Source organism: Lacerta agilis, chromosome 17 (assembly GCF_009819535.1).
Source record: "Lacerta agilis isolate rLacAgi1 chromosome 17, rLacAgi1.pri, whole genome shotgun sequence".
NCBI classification, from domain to species: Eukaryota; Metazoa; Chordata; class Lepidosauria; order Squamata; family Lacertidae; genus Lacerta; species Lacerta agilis.
The window spans coordinates 2616591-2636545 of record NC_046328.1 but is presented as its reverse complement, the minus strand read 5'-3'; the positions used below and the strand labels follow the sequence as shown (position 1 = coordinate 2636545).

At 45.9% G+C, this 19955-nt stretch overlaps 1 protein-coding gene across 1 annotated transcript in view; it reads right to left on the bottom strand.

Moving 5' to 3' along the window:
- The window catches only part of NCOR2 (nuclear receptor corepressor 2), a 355588-nt gene that overhangs the window by 74971 nt on the left and 260662 nt on the right, over window positions 1–19955 (bottom strand). Inside the window, 1 exon segment of the mRNA XM_033174224.1 lies at window positions 4924–5077. Within this exon segment, the coding sequence (XP_033030115.1) occupies window positions 4924–5077 (154 nt within the window).

Genomic DNA, 19955 nt, shown 5'->3' with positions numbered 1-19955 from the left:
GGAAATCCCAGACCTGTGCCTTGAAACGTGGTACAAAAGTAAGTGTGGATGAGTCCTTAGTCCCAGTGTGATTATATCAAGGGAAACAGATGCTTCTCCAACAGAGATTCTGCTGAGCATTTGAACTCCGAATGCCATTAGATGCAACCCTATGTGTGTGAGAGAGTAATAGAGTTCCACACTTGAATGTTACATCTCCACCTGGCTTCTGCATGGGATGACCCTCGCATGTCTGAGTGCTTATGGCTCATAACTGAGCAGTCCCTACTGCAAAGTGTTGCCTCTGTCATTACAGACCCTGACTACCCAGGAAGCGGTTGGTTTGTATGACAAGATATGCTTCAGAGCCCTGGAACATTGACTGGAGAAGAAGACATCTCTTGAGCATTCTGAAATGGGCCATCTCTGCCTAAACAAAATTTTCATCCAGACAAAACAATTGTGGTCCAAACAGTCGTGATTTGTTGAATAGGGAACAAGATGCGTGCCCACAAATTCCCCCTTCCCCATTATCACATCCCTTAATTCAGTACTTCCTAAACTGGGAAAGTATGGTTTGAATGATCACTAATAACCAGAATATTAAATCACAGTTGAATATCCTGTTTTTAGGGCTCTCTCAAGTCACAACACAGAGAGAGGTGTGGAGGTAGATTGCTGAACCAGAATTGTTGTGTCTGAATTAAGCCACTGCTAAGAGCACATTGCCCCCTTGATTTACTTCAGTATTTGTCTTATGAAGATTCCTTAAGGTTCATAAGATACCTTCTAATACCCACTGAATAGTTTAAAACTGAGGAAGAATCTGGTGCAGGAGAGGGAGGTTACTGTCAAAGTCACAGACTTAGAAAACTAGAGTGTATGAATTTGAAGCTAGGTAGGTGGACACCTTCATATTTTAGCCATCTTTGTGTTTGTGAAACATGGTGGGGGGGGGGAGAGAAAATCTCTTCCAAAACTTTCTCATTCTCTCCAAAAAAATCCAGTCTGTTATGATAGATCTTAGTATGTTTTGCATAGACAGCAAGATCTCCGTGTGTGTGTGTGTGTGTGTGTATAAAATTCAGCCTCCTCTGAACCTCAGTGAGGCAGTGTTTGTGCTGGCTGCCAAAAAAAACATCTCCCATCAGACCATCTGTGAAGAAATCTAGGGAGCCTTCCAATATTTTTTTTTTCATTCTAGTCAAAGTGAAGTGAAAAACATGTCAAGGTCAGTAAGAAATTAAATAAAAAAGAATCTGACAAACACCTTCCAAATCCTAAGGACCAGGTTAATAATTAAAATGTAAAGAACTGCCTGGAAATCTTGCGTTCCGCTAAAATGGAAATGCAGCTAACTATTAATAAAAGAAGAGCAAGATGTGGAGTCACACTGTGGGGAGGAGCAGATTACATTGCTGCTGCTTCTGATTAGGAAAAAGATCCCCCCCACTGCTGTTGTTGGCCAGAATGAGCAGGTAAAACCTGTGTACAATATGCAGAGTACAAACAATTAAGACCCAACTGAGAGATACTGTTAGAAAAAGAAGTGTGTGTGCCTGGATCACACCTCACAGAAGGGGGTGGGAGCCTTTTTCCAGCCTGACATCCACATTCCTTTTGGGGCAAACTTTGGGAGCAGGGGCACATTGGTGGTGGGTGGGACCAGAGGCAAAAGCAACAAAAAATGAATTTTGCAGGGTGTCTCTCAGAAGCTCTGGAGAGCAGCTGCCAGCCAATGTGGAAATGAAACTGCTTCCATGTGTAGACCTGTTAAACTCATCTTCTTGGTAGTGGCTTGGTTGTGGGTCCCCCTCCCTCCAAAAATAATTAAAACGGTTGCAGTGGCATGGAGAAGATCCTCTGGTGTGTGTCATGCAACTTCATGTGAGTAACAGTGGCTATGGGCCGCAATCTGAAACAGAGGGCTCCCCACTTGCTTGGGAGCTGCTTCTACATGAATGGCTTTTGCATGGACAAGTTAACATTTCAATGACCCAGCCACTTGCACAAGGACAAACCGCTTGGGTCCTATCGACAGAATCAGCACCCTGCCTGGATGGGAAGGTGCTGGTTCCCCGATAGAAATCTACGTAGGCAGCTGCAGTTGGTCATTTCACCACTACCCTGGTCACACAAGACCCACTGCTGTGTCCCCGTATTCCATTCCCCCGCCGCACGGACATGCCACAAAGAGATTTCAATATACTTTATTAAATTTCCCTTGTTTGTTTCGAGTGTGGAATCTGGAATTTCTGGCACAGCGGAAGAAAAGCTTATAGTGTGTATCTTTATATATCCTTTTTGGCTGACACAAGAAGTTTCTGACCTCTGGTGGGGCGGAGGGGACTATGTTACTTGCCTCGCCCGAACTCTGGGATCGTATCCAAGAAGGGAATTGTAAGGATGGCAGAGTGAATTTGAGGCTGTGCTTTAAAATGGAGATTTCAGCAAACATTGCCATAACTAAAGGAGAAAGTGAGGCATGAAGCCAGAATTCTGGACCGGGGCGGCGGGGAGGAGAGGTGACCTCATCATCATCTGCAACATTCAGACATTTCCAGGTGCTAAGGGATCTGAATATAGAGTGAAGCACTCATAGGGTTTAGGGATTTTGTCTCAAAGTGTACTAGGTGGGGTGGGGGTAGATTAAAATACATTCAAAAATGGTTATATGTAGAAAGAAAGTCCCCACGTATCTTGCGAAAGGAATGGAAGAGCTTTTGGGGGGCTATGCTGGATTCCTACAAAGTGGAATAGTATCTGCACAGCCTGGGGATATCTCAAAGCATTTCACATTTTTTGGCCTCTCCAACCAAATTCCAAGCATCACTGGAGTTTATTTACTTGCCATGCAACTGTGAAAAAACCAGTCCCTTGCTCTGCTCCAAAAGCAGACAATGAGGAAGGAATTTGCAGTATTTAGGCTGGGATGGATTTAGCCAAAATGCTGCTGCAGGGAATATAAGAGCCTGCTTCTATTCTCAGTTCAGAAAGAAGGATTGTAGGTTTGGGGGTTCAAACCATAAAACTTCTTCTTCTTCTTTTTTAACTTCCCAAGGCAGTGACACTCCAGGGTAGGGTGATTGAGAAGATGTTGGAAATCCCATGGAAGAGGCAGTTGATCAGGAAGAACAATGCAGACTAATCATGGGAAAGAAAGTCAGCAGTGCATTTGAGCGATGCTGAAAAAGTCCTGGTGTGATGAAACCACCTCTAGGCCTTTCTGGATGCACACACGCACACACACGAACACGCACACACCCTTGGTATTCACTACGCTGAAATGCCTCCCAAATGTCAAATGACAAACTGCTGAGGCAGAAGGCTGACCTGACATTTCTGCTCCTGTGACATTTCAGCCACCTTGGCTCAAAGGTCTGTTCAGTTTCATATCCCATTCTGGATAAGACAGTTATCCCTGTGCCTTGCCTTCAAGTTATATAGAACTGAGGTTGCAAAGCTCCCAACTCTGTCAGGGCGATCCGCCTTTTGGGATGTGTGAGTGAGTATGAGTGTGTGTGAGGGGCATATGAAAGATGTCCTCAAAATCTGAGCCTACTCTTACAATTTGAATCTGGATGATACCCACTTTTTCTCACTGCTATCTCCAAGTCATGCCTGCTGCCCCGACACAGAAGATTTACCTGGAAGCTGTTTTGCAATGAGTCACTTACAACACTGATTTGAAAAGATTTCCAGTTGCGCATGCCATTAGCCCTTCACTCCAGTGCCAATGAAGTTCTGTCTCTCTCTCTCTCTCTCTCTCTCTCTCTCTCTCTCTCTCTCTCTCTCTGTGTGTGTGTGTGTGATGTTAAAGATATTAAATCACTCCTACAGAAGTTAAATGGGGTGACTATTGTAAGTTACACATACTTCTCCTAAGCTTGCTGGCTTTGCTCCTGAGTGAGAAATCACTATGGCTGAGCATTTTCATTTCATCCTCTCCCTGCTCCCTCCCTATTTCTTTCTGGTGCCAACTGGACAATGACATTGCTTCGCTGGAATGGGGAGATACCACAGTACTCTCCACTGCACTTATTGATCATCCAGTGGCTATGAAGGGCCAAAATCAGATGTTGCACAACTGCCAAATCAGCCTCACAACTTCCCTATCCCCAAACCCTCTAACACCTTATATGCGTTGAGATATCACAGTGCTGTGTCGCTGTGTGTTTTCTCCCTCCTTCTCATGCCACACATTGCTCACTGGATGCTGCTGGTTGGGGGGACGGGACATGCTGTGTTGCAGCTTTACAACACAAGAAAGTGCTAACAGATGTTATGGAGGGAGAATCAAGGAGCTAGACGTGCAGCTTCTGTTGCTGGGGGGGGGGGCAGACCTGTATATAGTGTAATGTTTAGTCTGGCCATCAAACATTCAGGGGCCAGAAAAGGGGGGACAACCCCCCCCCCATCAGGAGAGACTGCTAACTAGATAGATAAATTGCAATGAACAGAAGACAAGCCAACAATCTGAACTAAGAGAGGACACCGCTTTGGGTGTGAAGCTGAGACGGGGCACTGCCCTAGCTGTGAACGGCACATGCACATTTAGATGTATGGGTTTCTTGGTTGATGCCCTGTTTCCTAAAATAAACAAGCATCCGGCCAGGCTCTGCAAACAAGAAACAGCATCTTTGTGAAAGAGTCTGGCTCTTTGCCCGCATGAGTGAGGGCAGTCAAATGTCAGCTTTCCCACATCTCTGACACTGTGTGAAAGTTTCACCCTCACACATCCCTCAGGGCACCAGCTTCCTCCCTTCTCTGCTGGGCAACTGCTCTTGCAGACATACAGAAGCAGTGACATTTCCCAGGTTATGGAGAAAGCCTCTCATGCCATTCCCCTTGGCAGGACAGCAACAGCGAGACAGAGCTGCCCATCTACCTATCTGTCTACCTATCTGTTTACCTCAGACAGACCAAGTGGGGCAAGTACTTTACCTTCTGCATCCTCAGCCATCTCTTCCTCATTGCCACTGGTGCCTGACCCATCTTGCCCCATCTCCTCGTCTTCGGCTGCTGGAGGGAAGGCCGCTTCCTCATTTTGGACGCTGGGGGCTTTTTTCTTCTTTCTCCTTGCATTCCTTTCTTTCTCCTGGAAAAGACAGAATGACAGAAGTGAATCTTGAGAAAACATCTTCCTGCCATCATTCCCAATATCAGTAAAGTCGGCATTCTCAGTGAAGGTCCACTAGAAGTTGAGGGGGAGGGGGAGAAGGAGAGGGTATTATTATTTAACTTTTATTAAATCTGTATACTGCCCTTCAACTGTAGATCTCAGGGTGGTTCACAATGCAGATGAAAGGAGGGAGCACCTACTATTCCAGGGTAGAAACATGTTTTTTTTTTAACGCTAAGAAAGGCCTCTCTGTCCGTGACCCTGGACAGTCATTGCCAGTCGGAGTAGGTAACACTGGACCAGAGGGGCAAATAGTTTGAACTAGGGTAAGCCAGCTTCTTATGCTTCACAGTCCTGCGAAGGAAGGTGCTTAATATTCCCATTTTACAGATGAAGAGATGAGGATCACATGAGCATTCTGCAACTTGTTTCAGGGCAAGCTTTTGGGATAGGTTTCCAGAAGCCACCCTATAGCTCTGTTGGAGGTAGTACCAGTTGCTGGGCTTCACACATGGAGAGAGGCCTGCTGTACTCCAGTCCTGCTTCTGAGCTTCCTAGCAGCACCTGGTTGGCCACTGTGAGAACAGTGAGATGCTTGACTAGATGGGTGTCTGGCATTCTTAAAGTTTATAGGCCATCAAATAGTAACACTGCTGATGATCAGGGCTGAGAGTATTCTATGGTTTCATTAAAAGGCTGTGCAAAGGTGGGGTCTGCTATCGAGCCAGAATTAAACACCCTGAGAGTATTTCAGTTTCCATTAAAAACATCCATGCCAAGGTTTCAGCTCTCATCAGCCATGAAAATGAATGGCCAAGTACCTAGTCTGAGAAGCCTGAGTGAGATTTCTAACCACCAGTCAATAGGGCTTCAATGACCAGCTGTCGGAAGCAGAACAATTTTTTAAAAAAGCAAATTTGCTTTAAAAGCCTAGTTTGTTGTTATTGATGGTGTTTCCTTCTTGGCAGGGGGTTGGACTGGATGGCCCTTGTGGTCTCTTCCAACTCTATGATTCTATCTCAGCAGCACTGCTCTGCGTTAGCATGATATTGTTCAGTGTTAGCTTGATATTGTAGGCTGGGTATGTCTCTCAGAGCTGCCAGAGAGAGAGAGAGTGGCGCCAGAGAGAGAGTGGCTGGATGTTTGTCTCTCATGGCATCCCATAAACAAGGTTAAGATATTTTGCAACCACAAAAGCACAAGAAGTGGGATCAAGCCAAAGATTCAGGATCCAGCTTCCTGCCTCCCACAGCACCTGACAGGATGTGTCCATGGAAGCACACGCCCCACATATTTAAAGCACCTTTACAGCAAACAGCTCTCCCGAAAGAATACTGCACACGCGAGTCTACCTCTCACGCAATGACAATTCCCAGCACCCTTCAAATAATACAGTCTCCAGGACTCTTTGGGGGAAGCCATATGCTTTACATGTATGGTGTGTACAAAGGAGACAAGCCCACACACAGCCTTCTCCCTTTGCTGTTCCCCAGCAACTGGCAATTCAGAAGCATGCTACCTCTGAACCAGATAATGTTTTGTTGTTGCTGCACTTTTATTGACAATTTCTACACTTTTGCTCTTACTTTTTGTTCTATTTGAACTGTTTTATTGTTGTTTTGGCTAGCTTTATTGCAAAACAGGTGGAAACTGACTTGGGGGTGAAAGGCAACATAAAGATCCAGGAGACAAGCCAATAATTAACTATTTCAGTCTGATGTGTCAGATAGGCTGATGTAAATTCTTTTCATGAATTTGGGTCTCATCCTCCTGATATACCTAACGCTGCAGGTGCTTTGCCAAAGAAGGTTGTTGAAGATTTAGGACAGATAAAGGAAAGCAGAATCATAGAGTTGGAAGAGACCACAAGGGCCATCCAGTCCAACCCCCTGCCAAGCAGGAAACACCATCAAAGCATTCCTGACAGGTGGCTGTCAAGCCTCCGCTTAAAGACCTCCAAAGGAGGAGACTCCACCACACTCCTTGGTAGCAAATTCCACTGTCAAACAGCTCTTACTGTCAGGAAGTTCTTCCTAATGTTTAGGTGGAATCTTCTTTCTTGTAGTTTGAATCCATTGCCCCGTGTCCGCTTCTCTGGAGCAGCAGAAAACAACCTTTCTCCCTCCTCCATATGACATCCTTTTATATATTTGAATATGGCTATCATATCACCCCTTAACCTTCTCTTCTCCAGGCTAAACATACCCATCTCCCTAAGCCGTTCCTCATAAGGCATCGTTTCCAGGCCTTTGACCATTTTGGTTGCCCTCCTCTAGACACGTTCCAGCTTGTCAGTATCCTTCTTGAACTGTGGTGCCCAGAACTGGACACAGTATTCCAGGTGAGGTCTGACCAGAGCAGAATACAGTGGTACTATTACTTCCCTTGATCTAGATGCTATACTCCTATTGATGCAGCCCAGAATTGCATTGGGTTTTTTTAGCTGCTGCATCACACTGTTGACTCATGTCAAGTTTGTGGTCTACCAAGACTCCTAGGTCCTTTTCACATGTACTGCTCTCAAGCCAGGTGTCACCCATCCTGTATTTGTGCCTTTCATATTTTTTTTACTTCTTCATGAAGCACATAGTCAAACTATGGAACCCGCTCCCCCAGGAGGCAGTGATGGCCACCAACTTGGAAGGCTTTAGAAGAGGATTAGACAAATTCATGGAGGAGAAGAGGGCTATCAATGGCTGCTGGCCATGATGGCTGCGCTCTGCCTCCACAGCTGGAGGCAATGCTTCTGAATACCAGTTGCTGGAAATCACAGGAGGTGAAAATGCTCTTGTACTGGGATCCTGCTTGCTGGTTTCTCACAGGCATCTGATTGGCCACTGTGAGAACAGGATGCTGGACTAGATGGGCCACTGGCCTGATCCAGCAGGCCCTTCTTATGTTCTTAAGGTTATTGCCATCTTCTTTTTTGGGAAAGATTTCACTCCCTATAAGGTGATGCTTCTCTACACTGCATCTCTGTAAGCTGGGAAAAGCTTGTGGTGTGGGTTGTTACAAGCAACCAAGTAAAAGCTCTTAAAAAGTGGTGCACCCCTTACACACGTTGCCAAACACTTAATTGAGATGTTCCCCCTTCAAACTGGAATGGAAACATCACCTTCGTGATAATACTGAATTTCAAGAACAGGAAAATTGCTGTAACTAATCTTGATAACAGCCAATACCAAGATAAAAACAGTTTCCTCTCGTTTAATAATGATTTTGACAAAATGTATTTTGAGGTCTAAGGCAGTATTAGGGACAAAGTGGAAGGCTTTCACAGGAGTACAAAAGAGACACGTTCCATGTCAAACATTAATTACCTAACTAGTGTGGCTAAAAGGCCATGTCTTTCCCCTTTAAAACACAGAAGGAGTGGTGATCAGGAAAGGGTCCAACCCTGGGCCTCAGGTGTTTCAAAGGGAGAAGCTGTGTTTTAAATGCTTAGTGGCCGCTACACAACTGAACGCAATAGCTAAGTATCAATGATGGTGTGGGGGAACCTTTGGTCCTCCAGATATTGCTGGACTACAATTCCCAACAGCCCCAGCAAGCATGGCCAGTGGCCAGGGATGATGGGAGTTGTAGTCCAGCAACATCTGGAGGGCCAAAGGTTCCCCACACCAGAATCGATGCATCAAAGTCTGATGTTGAGTACAAAGCCCCATCAGCTGAGCAGAGGGAAGCAACCATTATCTTTTGAGGGCCATTTTCCATTGGGAATAAATCACAAAACTCTGGTGCCAAAAGGAGGTGAGACCACTCTCTTTCTCAATCCACAGCATCTCCAGGTAAGCTTGTGAGAGAATAATACTTGATACCATGGAGCACTGCTGTTAGTCAGATGTTGACAATATTGAGCTACATGGGCGAATGATCTGACTCGTACAAGGAAGCTCCCTGGCCTCCTCGTGAGTCACCACCTGCAGGAAATTATGCCAATGGTCACAGCAGAACTGGGACAGGGAATTAGCTTGGTCATTGGTCTAAGCCAGTCTTCTTCAACTTTGGGTCCCAGACGACAACGTCCACCGTTCCTGACCACTGGTAAAACTGGACGGAGATGATGGGCAGCTATAGGACCCAAAGTTGAAGAATTCTGGCCTTAACAACTAAGCTACTCAGCTCTTCCTTGCAGTCACTATGGGTTTAATGCTACCCCAAACCTGGCAGATTACACAAATTTGCCAAATATAAAACTGATCTTCTATAAATGGCTGGGAAAGTCTTCCTAAACAAAAATGTATCAAGAAATGCTTAAACACCATCACACTAGCCACTGGTCTGATTTCAGCTGATAATTGGTTCCAGAGAGCTGCAGCTACAACACTCAAAGCCTGGTTTCTAGTGGTGGTGGTGTTTTAATTTATATACCACCCTTATCCAAAGATCTCAGGACAGTGTACAATATTAGAAACACATTACAAAACATCAATGATAGAAACATAATAAAAAGATAGTAAAAAGCATACTGACTGACAGACAGCCTAACAGTAAAATAATCATAAAGAGGAATGTTTTTGCCTGGCATCTAAAGACATGTAATGATGGCACCAGGCGAGCCTCTCTCCACAATCAGGGAGCTAAGTACAGGCTAAGCACAACTCTGGGGCAAAGGGTCCTCTCAGTAATGCACCTCAGACCTTGTGGGGGGCCGGACTATATTTTGAAGGGAAAAAAATGAACGAATTCCTATGCCCCACAAATAACCCAGAGATGCATTTTGAATAAAAGGACACGTTCTACTCATGTAAAAACATGCTGATTCCCAGACCGTCCAAGGGCTGGATTTAGAAGGCTTCTTGGAGGCATCTTACTGACCAGCTGTAATAAACAAAGATGATGGACTAGATTGACTTCTTGTCTATATTGGCATGATTCTTACAGGTATGTCCTTTAGTTAGGCTTGAGGGCTTTGGTTCTTTTTGTTTACTTTTTAAATACACAAACAAAAGAACACTGTTGTTGTTGTTGTTTAAAAAGTTAAAACTTGTTCAGCCAAAGCATTGGGAAAGTTGCTATATTTCAGCTGCCCCACTCATCTGTAAAATGGGTATAATAACGACCCATCAAAGGAGTCCTATTGCAAGGGTGACTGAGGCAAAGGCATCAAACAAAGCACTCTGTACAGTAAAAGTGTTGGATGAATGATGAATAATCATAGTCACCATTTTCAGGTCTTTATGAAACACCTGGTGAGGAATGGTGTTTCATATCTGATGCTGTTTCCCATCATTAACATCTGAATAACTAAAACTAGCAGGGACCTGCCCACTGCCTCCTCCCACAGTCGCCAAGCACACAATAATGAATGCTATCCTTGTGCGTGCATACAATGAATGACATGATGTAACGGTTCCGATGGAAACAGTGACTTGGCCACCTGAGCTCAGAGAGCTGTTGAGTTCTCCTTTGCCTCCCCCCCACCCTTTCAGGTAGAACAAACAGTTCCTCACTTCCCACCCTACAGGCACAACAAAAACGCCCGCTTCTTATCAAATACGTTCCTGCAATCCAAGTTTTCCAAGAAAAGAGATGGGAAGACTTTCCACACCAGAGACAGTGTAGACTAAACAGTGTCTGGGTTGTGTGCAATCTCTAACCAGCAGCAATATAAAGAACACACCATTTTCTTCTGAATTCATGCATCCACTCTTGCAAAAGCCCATGAAAAGCTACCAGCCCACAAATGTTCCAAAAAGCTACTAGCTCCTGTCACTACAATGCAAATGCATAGGGGATTGGTGTGTGTGTGTGTTTGTGCATGTGCATGTGTGTGAAGTCACAGATCCACTTCACAAAAACTTGCCAGTCACCTGGGAAGTCTTTTTAGAAACAAGTTGTTGCTGGCCCAAAATAAATTTCCTTTCTCATGTACTGATATGCATAAACAATTTCCTAAATTAAAACGACCCCAGCTACAAAAGCACAAAAGGGGCAGATTTTTGAGGGTGGCAAGGTGCGCAGCACATGGGTCCCAGCACCCCACAAGCGTGCTTCGTGTATCTCAGACTAATGGAACTCACAGGGTTGTTGTTGTTGTTGTTGTTGTTGTTGTTGTTGTTGTGTGTGTGTGTGTGTGTGAAAACCATGTATACCGCCTCAAACTTCCTAGAGGAAGGATATAAATATAATATAAATACATATGAATGCTATGGGGCTAAACTGCCATAAACCCCACAGTGCTGTGGGGATTGGGATTGAGTTGGCAGGCTCTGCCTTGGAGGAAGAAACAGAGATGGGGATGACTTGTGGGAACTTGGATTGGAGGGTGGGGGATCTCGCTTTTCCACCCCAGCTTCAGTTGCTTTGGAAGGGGGAATAGGGATACCAGCTCTCTTCTCTGACCTTCCTGCAAAGCAGAGAGCCTCAGTGGAAGTCGGGGAGGGCTTTGCAGAAGGAACAGGGAAGTTTGTTGGGGCATCTTCACTGCTTCTGTCCAGTGCTGAACTTCTTGCCCTGCTCCTGAATTGTGACTTCTGAACAGGTTGCCTGCTGCTGAGCCTGTACCAGTTCTTGCCTGAATGAACACGTCCTCCTTACTTACAAGTAGGAGCCATTGTCTGTGTGTGCTGGGCAGGAGCCAGGACAGTAACCAGCACATGTAAAACAGCAGCTATCTTTAAAGCTGCAGGTGTTCCGCACCCCTATTTTAATGACCCAAGCTGGGAAGCTCAGCTGCATGATGATATGCCCTGGTCCCCTTCTTCGGTACAGGCTGCAACAGAGGTGTGGTGTGAGGGGCCTGGTGCACACCCAACATTTCCATATGTGCTGACTGCAGAGCTGGGAAGTACTTGAGGCTACGGCCAGTCCTTACAAGGAAGCCACTGCTGCTTTCTGTATCATTGTACTTAAGGCCGTATCTGGATTGCACAGGAGGATGCGATACGGAGCTAAACAAGCCAACTTCATAGCCCATGGTTTGGAGTTAACTTGTTTAGCAACTTAACCATTTTTTGTTGTAAACCACAACCCTCTGTTCGCACGTAACACTAAGCCAAAATTATTTGGAAGTGAAAGTGAATTCCTTCACCTGGCTATATAGGAGGAAGAATAAGGAGGACACAACCCAGATGATTTGCTCCGAGTTGTGGAGGCTTGTCCACACAGCACTAAATCAGTCTCCCTCAAACAGGTGCCCTCTGAATGTTTTACACTCCCATCAGCATGGCCAATGGTTAGGGATGCTGGGAGTTGTATTACAAAACATCTGGAGAGCACCAGGTCGGGCAAAGCTACACTAAGCTGCAGTTTAGTTACATGTGACTGAAACCACTGCCTGAATCATACTTCTTGAATTGTTTTCCACCTGCCTTTGACGAAGAATTATGTGGCATGAAAATGGTAATCATTATGAGAAACTGCAGAGAATTGCATGTATCCAGAGTTAGCCCTACTCAGAATCACTAGAATTAATGAATATGGCTAATTTAGGTCCATTAACTTCAGTGGGTCTGTTCCGAGTAAAACTTAGCTGGATAGAATCCAGAGAGTTTTCGGGAGTGAGACAAAAAACAAAAGAAAAAAGAAAGACGCCCCCCCCCCCCGTGTCAGTTTTTGAGTTCCTTCTCTGGTTTATTTTATTTTGTCTAGTTCATTCTGCCTCAATTCACCACCTGTGAGATGGGCATAACAGCACTTGCATCTCACAGGCCCGATGCACAGAGAAACAAAAACAAAACAAACAGTGAAGCCCTTTCCAAGGAAAGCCTCGCCTGGGCTTGAACTGCTGCCAGAGACACAATTTCCATAAGTACTCATTATCAGCGGTTGAAGCAGCCTGTCGCTGGGGCACTGGATGATGCTAATGCGAGCACAGCAACGATCTCGTTACTATGGCAAAGTGGTCTTGGCCTTGCTGCCTCTTACTCGCGTTGTGTGTGACTCATGCGAACAAGAGATTAGGCCGGGGGAGGCTGCTTCAAAACCAGTCTTTGAATACGCACTGCTCTCCACTGACAGATGTTCTCCCTGAATGGCTTTTGCCGTGCTGCAGTTTGGAGAAGGGGCTGGAAGAAAAAGAAACCCATCGCCTGATCGCTGCGTAATCCAAGCATCAAGTGCAGGAGCAGAATTCTAGGCTCAAAACTGTGAGGGAACCTAGGGACACAGGAACCTACATTAGACCAAGTCAGGCCAATTGTCCATTTAGCACTGCATTGCCTGCACTGGCTGGCAGCAGCCCTCTAGCGCTTTAGGCAGGATTTTCTCTCAGTCCTGCAGGGGATTGAACTTGGAAACTCCTGCATGCAAAGCAGATGCTTCCCCACTGACAAAAGAGTGCTTCTCCTGCCCTCAACTTGCTGGAGAGCACTGAGGTGGCCACTGCGAATCATGAGATCCGGAGAAGGAATACACAGAAAGAGAATGTCAAAACAGAAAACAAAGAGGCCTTCATTTCAGTGCTTTAATGACAATCTGGTTTGTCTTTGCCTTGTTTCCTTTCTTGGTACCGGTAGCTACAGAACGCATTGCTATGCTGAAAGCACTTTGCCTCTATTGCCTTAGGAAACTTTACAACAGTCCTGCAAGGTAGGCTAGTATTAGTAATATTGTCAAATTACAGGCAGGAAGGGTGAAATCAGAGAGAAGGGCTTGGGTAAGGTCCAACCAGGGGGGCTACACAGTTAAGCAGGGTATTTTAACCATCCTCAATGCTACTCCTCCTTATTTAAAATACTGGGACTTGGAACAACTATAGGTTCCTTGGAAACCTTGTTGTCTGGAAAGCATCACTTCAGACTACAGGCCAGGGACTCACATGACGGAACACTTGTCCATGCAAGACATTGAGCAGGGGAGAGTGAATTCCCCTCCCCATAATATCTGCATGTGTAGATATTTATTTAAAAGCCTTTACAAACCACTTTTTATTCCTTAAGCCAGCGCTGGGTCCTCAGCTGTTGTTGGACTGCAACTCCCATCGTCCCTAGCTAGCAGGACCAGTGGTCAGGGATGATGGGAGTTGTAGTCAAGCAATAGTTGGAAACCCAGGGTTGAGAAACACTGCCTTAAGCAATGCACAATATGAAAACAAGTAATCAGCATTAAAACAAAAATACAACATTAAAAACAATAAAGCAGCAATGTAAAAGCATATTTTAAAAACCCAAATAAAACAGATTCCATGGGTAGTTACATCCAGTGCTGGTTACAAGCTCTGGAGGGTCTACTTGAAATCCTTCAGAGGTCTGCCACCGTAACCCAGTCTAAAATCTGCCCACCCCTTGAACATCCACCCCTCACCCCGCCCCGCCCCCCACAAAAAAAAAATCAGGACCGTTTGCAATGCAGAGTTGTTCCTCAGCTGAAAGGTTCACTGAAGCTAGGATGTCCAAAAGCTGCCACCAGACAGAAGCAACATGGGCGATAAATCCCAACGCATATTGCACAGCAAGGTTAAGATAAGAATGTAAGAATCGCTGTGCTGGATCAGGCCAAGGGCTCCTGTAGCCCAGCACTCTGTTCTCATAGTAGCCAGCCAGGTGCCCATGGGAAACTCACAAGGAGAACTCGAGCACGACAGCACACACTGCACTTGTTTCGCAAAAGCAACCGGCTGGAGTGAGCGCTGGCCTCTTGGAACAACCCAGCTGAAGGGAGACAAACCTTTCTGTGTGGGGGGGGACGACGACACTGTGAAGCCGTCCTGCACTCCATTTTAACAGGGACAGTCAACTCTCCAGGCAGGTTTATTTTCTTTAACCAAAGGACAGGCCATCAAAAGCTCTGAGCTAAACTTCGTTCAGAGCATGTGGGGGGAAGCTGTGGAAACATACAAGCTGCCCATGTGGGGAGAGAGAAACAGGAAGCTCTCAGAGGTGGGGCTGGGGAGCCACATGCTCCTCCTGGCTCCTGATCAAAGGCTTTTGCCGGGAACAGGAGACACAGTCCCTCTGTCACAAGGCAGGCAGTGTCTCCCTCCCTCCCACCTGGAAAAGAAGCCTCCTCTATCTCTTTATTTTTCTGCAGTAGGTGTCTTTTGCTTTTTGCTGCTGTTGTTTTTAACCACCATTATTATTTGGGCCTGTGGAAACATTTTCTCTATGCTCCTCTCACCGGCATCAGCACCCCCGCCTCCTCAGATACACAGAAAGAGAAAGTGTGCACACATAGGCTTCACTTTTCCAAGGAATCTGGACAAAAACAGGATGCAGTAGAATTAATCTGAGCCTTGAAAAGCACCTGCAACTGAAAGAGGAGGTGGGAAAGACCCCCATTCTCCCTGCTTCCTCTTTCTATGTACTTTTCAAGGGAGGAAAAGGTCACCCCTCCAGGATTAAAGGGGCAGTGAATGAGTGAGTGAGGGGGAGGGAGGGGGCTCAGAAGCTTTTTGCACACTGGGGAACGACCTGAAGGGCACCACTGTGTCCATGGGCCCCACAGTGGCGCCCTCTGGCTGCATTTATAGCCCACCTTTGCTCCAAGGAGCTCAAGACAGCATACCCCCCCATTTTATTCTCACAATATCCATGTGAAGTAGACTGAGCTAGCAACGATGGTTCGTTTATTTTATTTTCAGTTTTTAATGGAAAGTTATTACAATTAAAACATCAAACAAACAAACAAACAAACAGAAATAAAGTAAAAAGGGATAGTTTAAATAGAGAATGGGAGTCCTGGTGAAGAACTGCCCTCTCTACTCCCTGCTGCTCTCACTAGCTGGGCTGGGCCCAGAAGTCACCAATTCCACCCGCCCTGCTGGGAAAAGCAGCAGTAAAATCTGCACTGGAGGGGATGGTACCAGCTGAGCCCCTGTGAGACAACCTGGGACCACAAGCCACAGGATTCCAGAAAGGCCCCTGAAGGCCAAGGCTGCCCAAGTCAACATAGATGCCATAGATGGCAAAGCCATCTATTCCAGAAAGGGTTGGGTCGCCAATGTTTCGGAGATGCCACCAAGGCCTATTCCTCCCCTAAAAACTGTGAGCTGCCAGTTGCTCCTTGCAAGAACCTTCATAACATGAAGAAGAATAAAAGAAACTAACCTAAATAAAAACAAAAACAGAGGGGGGGGGGAAGAGAAAAGAAAAAGCAGAGTCCTCTTTCCAAGGAAGATCTTAACCCCTGTCTCAAACAGAAAGGGGTTGACCCTCTCAGGTCTCACCTGGGAGCTTCTGTTTCTTCTTCCAGTCTCCCATCCTGGGAGATCTTCCCTTCCCTGCCTCTCACTCGGAATCCTTCAGCAACCATCCATCATCTTCCTATGTGTATAATCCCAATAATGTCTCCTCCCTTTTTTGTTTTGTCTAGTGTCATTTCAGACACCAGGGACCCAGCAATCAGACTTGGTCCCCCCCCCTTTTTTTACAGGTTTGTGAATTGCTCTGGGAGCTTATCCAGCTGGAGACTAGGGTACAGCAAGTATTTTAAGCAAACAAATAAATAACAGATTAACCATTAAGGTGTTTTGACCGGGTCTCTTATCTTTCAGTCTAAAGGTCACCCAGTGAACTTTGTGGACAGGTGAGGATTTAGATACAAGTTAAAAATAAAATGGGAGGATACACCCAAATTTACATAGAGCAGTATTAGATAGATTTGAACCTGGTATTTCTACTCTGACACCCTGGCCATGGGGACTCCTCTCAGTCACACCCTTTTCCCCAGGCCATGCACTTTGCCCTCCGTGCTCCACACCCTCCTCGAGTGTTTTTGCCCGGCTGGAATATGTCCTTGAACTCTTATAATGCTTCTTGCTTGCCTGGACAGAGTGCAGTGTGCAAGGGTGTGCACAAACTAGCTCATTAAAACAAAGATTACATACACAATTATGTTGCCCCCTTTTTGCCTCTAGCTCTGCCCACCACTGGGGTGTGGGGTGAGAAAACCACAAAAGCTGCATTGAGATCCTTGGGGAGGGCGAAGCATGAGAAACACTGAAGAAATAAAAACGTCTCCTAATTAATTAAGGTGAGTCTAGAAAACTAGCACCTCGGAGAGAAGGATTCCAGGCAAGCCTTCTTCCTGACATGCTAGCTTTCTATGTGGGACATATTTTTTGTATGGAGAGTTTATTCCAGGATTGGGAAACCTGGTGCCCTCCAGAAGTTGCTAGACCCCAACTTCCATCAGCCCCAGCCAGCATGATGTGAGTTGTAGTCCAACAACATCTGGAAAGCATCCTTCTCCCCATCTGTGACTTTCCACAAGCAGTCCTGACTTAGGCTGAGGTGCAAGTTTACTGCCTCAGTTGGAAGTAAGCCTAACTGCAGGATTCCTTGCTTAAGGAAACCCACTTGGCTGCAACTCTGCTTACGGTAGCTTCCACTGGCAAATTACGAAAAAGAGCCTCTCTCACAAAACCAAAGGTGGGGGCCTTTTGGTCAACTCTAGGCTGCTGTGGTTTTAAACCAGAAGGAGAGTTGTGGCTCAGTGGTAGAGCATCTGCTTTGCATGCAGAAGGTCCCAAGTTCAGTCTTCAGCATCACTGGGCAGGCCTAGGAAACCCTGGAGAGCTGCTGCCAGTCAGTGTATACAGCACTAAGCTGGATGGACCAATGGCCTGACTCTGCAAGGCAGCTTCCTATGTATGTTCCAGTGTTCTTATGAAGTCATCGGAAATAGGAGGGGAAAACAGGGCCTGTCAGCAACAGGCGGTGGATCACCAAAGACTAGAAGCATAAATCAGTATAAGAAACCCTTCTTGGGGTTGGCTCAAGACATTTCTCTGCCTGAGGTGAAGGACACAACTGCATGTACAGAGAAGCCACTGGACTGGCGGCTGAATCCTAGCTCAACATGCCAGCAGTAGGCTCACTGAGGGGGCACAGGACAGGCCCCATGGCACACACAGCTCCATCTTCCAACAGAGTGAATGGCCAGGGGAAACAGCTAGGGCAGTGGTTCCCAATTACCGGTAGCTAAGTATGGCGGACCCCTGCTTTTGAAAATTTTGATATCTCTACGGTAGTTTTTGTTGTATGAATGGTGCCATGCACCCCAAGGATCTGTGGACCACCAGTTGGGAACCACTGAGCTAGGGGATAGGTGCCTGCCAAGATCTGCCCCCTAAGGAGGTTGCCTCACTCTGCCTAATGGCAGGTTTGGCCCTGACCACTGTATCTGAGATAGTGGTGCACTGAGCCAGGCAAACCAAAGGTGTGACTTAAAACAATGCAGGCCCTTATAGCCTTCTCCCATTTCCTTCACTGCTTCACTGGAGCCGATCAGACAGACTACAAGCAACAAGAAATTAGCCTTAATTCTGCTGTTGGGCACCTCCTCCTGCCCAGAATGTGGCCACTCCATTTGAGTGTGCACGCTCACGCACGCAAAGCAGCAAATATGTTTAGGAAAACAGTTTGCTAGATTAACTGCAGATTTTGTCTCTCCGCTTTGTATTCAGCTGTATAACATCTGTTGCTGCCAACAAACAATAGCATTTTTTTTAAAAAAAAAAAAACAATGAAAAAAGAGCAGCAACCAGGAACAGCTGAGTGCTCATTGTCCTTATGCAAAAAAAAAGAAAAAAACCAAGACTGCCACTGCTTCAAATTGTTCACCCAAAGAAGATTATCAATCTAGGCTAATGACATAAACTAGAGAGAGATGGAGATGCCTAGCAATTAGCATGAAGGAGTTGAGATGCTACATCCGAGGAACGGAAGCTGGGGGAAATAATTGGAGCTAGAAGAAGAATTGTGCATGGAAGATTTCTGAAACGCAAACATGAGAGAAAAGTATGCTGACATGTCCCAAACTAAGTCTGTCACAAAAAGTCGAGGAGGTTTTCTCAAGTGACATAAAAAAGGCAGAAGAGCACTATTGATATTGTAACATACTTGGGGATTTTGTGGGTGTGGTGAATTTTATTTATTTATATTTATTAAATCTGTATACTGCCCTTTCTCTATAGATCTCAGGGCAGTTCACAGCATAAATGAAGCCTTTGGTAGTAACTGACTGAGCTACTCACAATGTCACAGGAAGGCAAGGATTCCACTGATCTAGCAATGTGAGAAGGACCCCCCACCCCCACCCCCACCCCCCCACCCCGTCTTATGCAGTGATGTTTCTGTTATGATTTACCTTCTGCTAAGACCTGTGTTATCTGTCTTGCTGTCTGCTGTGGCAAACTCATGTAGATTACATAGTTCAGCAGGTAGAGCATGAGACTTGGGGGCATGGGTTCAAGCCCTACATTGGGCAAAAGAGTCCTGTATTGCAGAGGGTTGGACTAGGTGATCCTTGCGGTCCCTTCCAAATCTGTGATTCTATGAATTACATCAATTACATTGTAATTACATTATTCTACCTCATTCATTTCAATCCAAATGATGGGCAATGAAAAGTGGGAGGGGGGGGGGAAGAGACATCAAAGATTGCATGTCATTTTCCGACTGAACTATCTATCACATTTGCTGGGTTGATTTCTGTTCTGCACATAGTCTGAACACTAGCAATTGTTTCCATTTCCACTGGAATACTCCGACATCCGCAGAGGTATACCTAGGCTCCCTTGCACGCATGCGCGCGCACACACACACACACCCCAATCTCCAGGAAAAAAATTAACGTAATTTAATAATCACAAATGATTCAAACTGGCTGTTTAACAGCACAAGCCTATAGATATCTATTCCAAAGTAAATCCCACCAAGTTCAATAGGGCTTACTGGGTGCACAAGACTGCAGCCTAAATCTGGCAAGCCAACGGCAGGAGATTCTGACAATGCCTCACTTGCCTTTTCGTTATTTCCAACAAGGTGCCAGCAGAAAGGCACTACAGCCGTTCCTCATGTTGCATTCGCTGCAGGTTGCGAATGGCACGGGTTACAAATGCGGCAAACCCAGGAGTGTTTACTTCCGGGTTTCGCCCTGCGCACATGCGCTGAAGCGCGATATCGCGCTT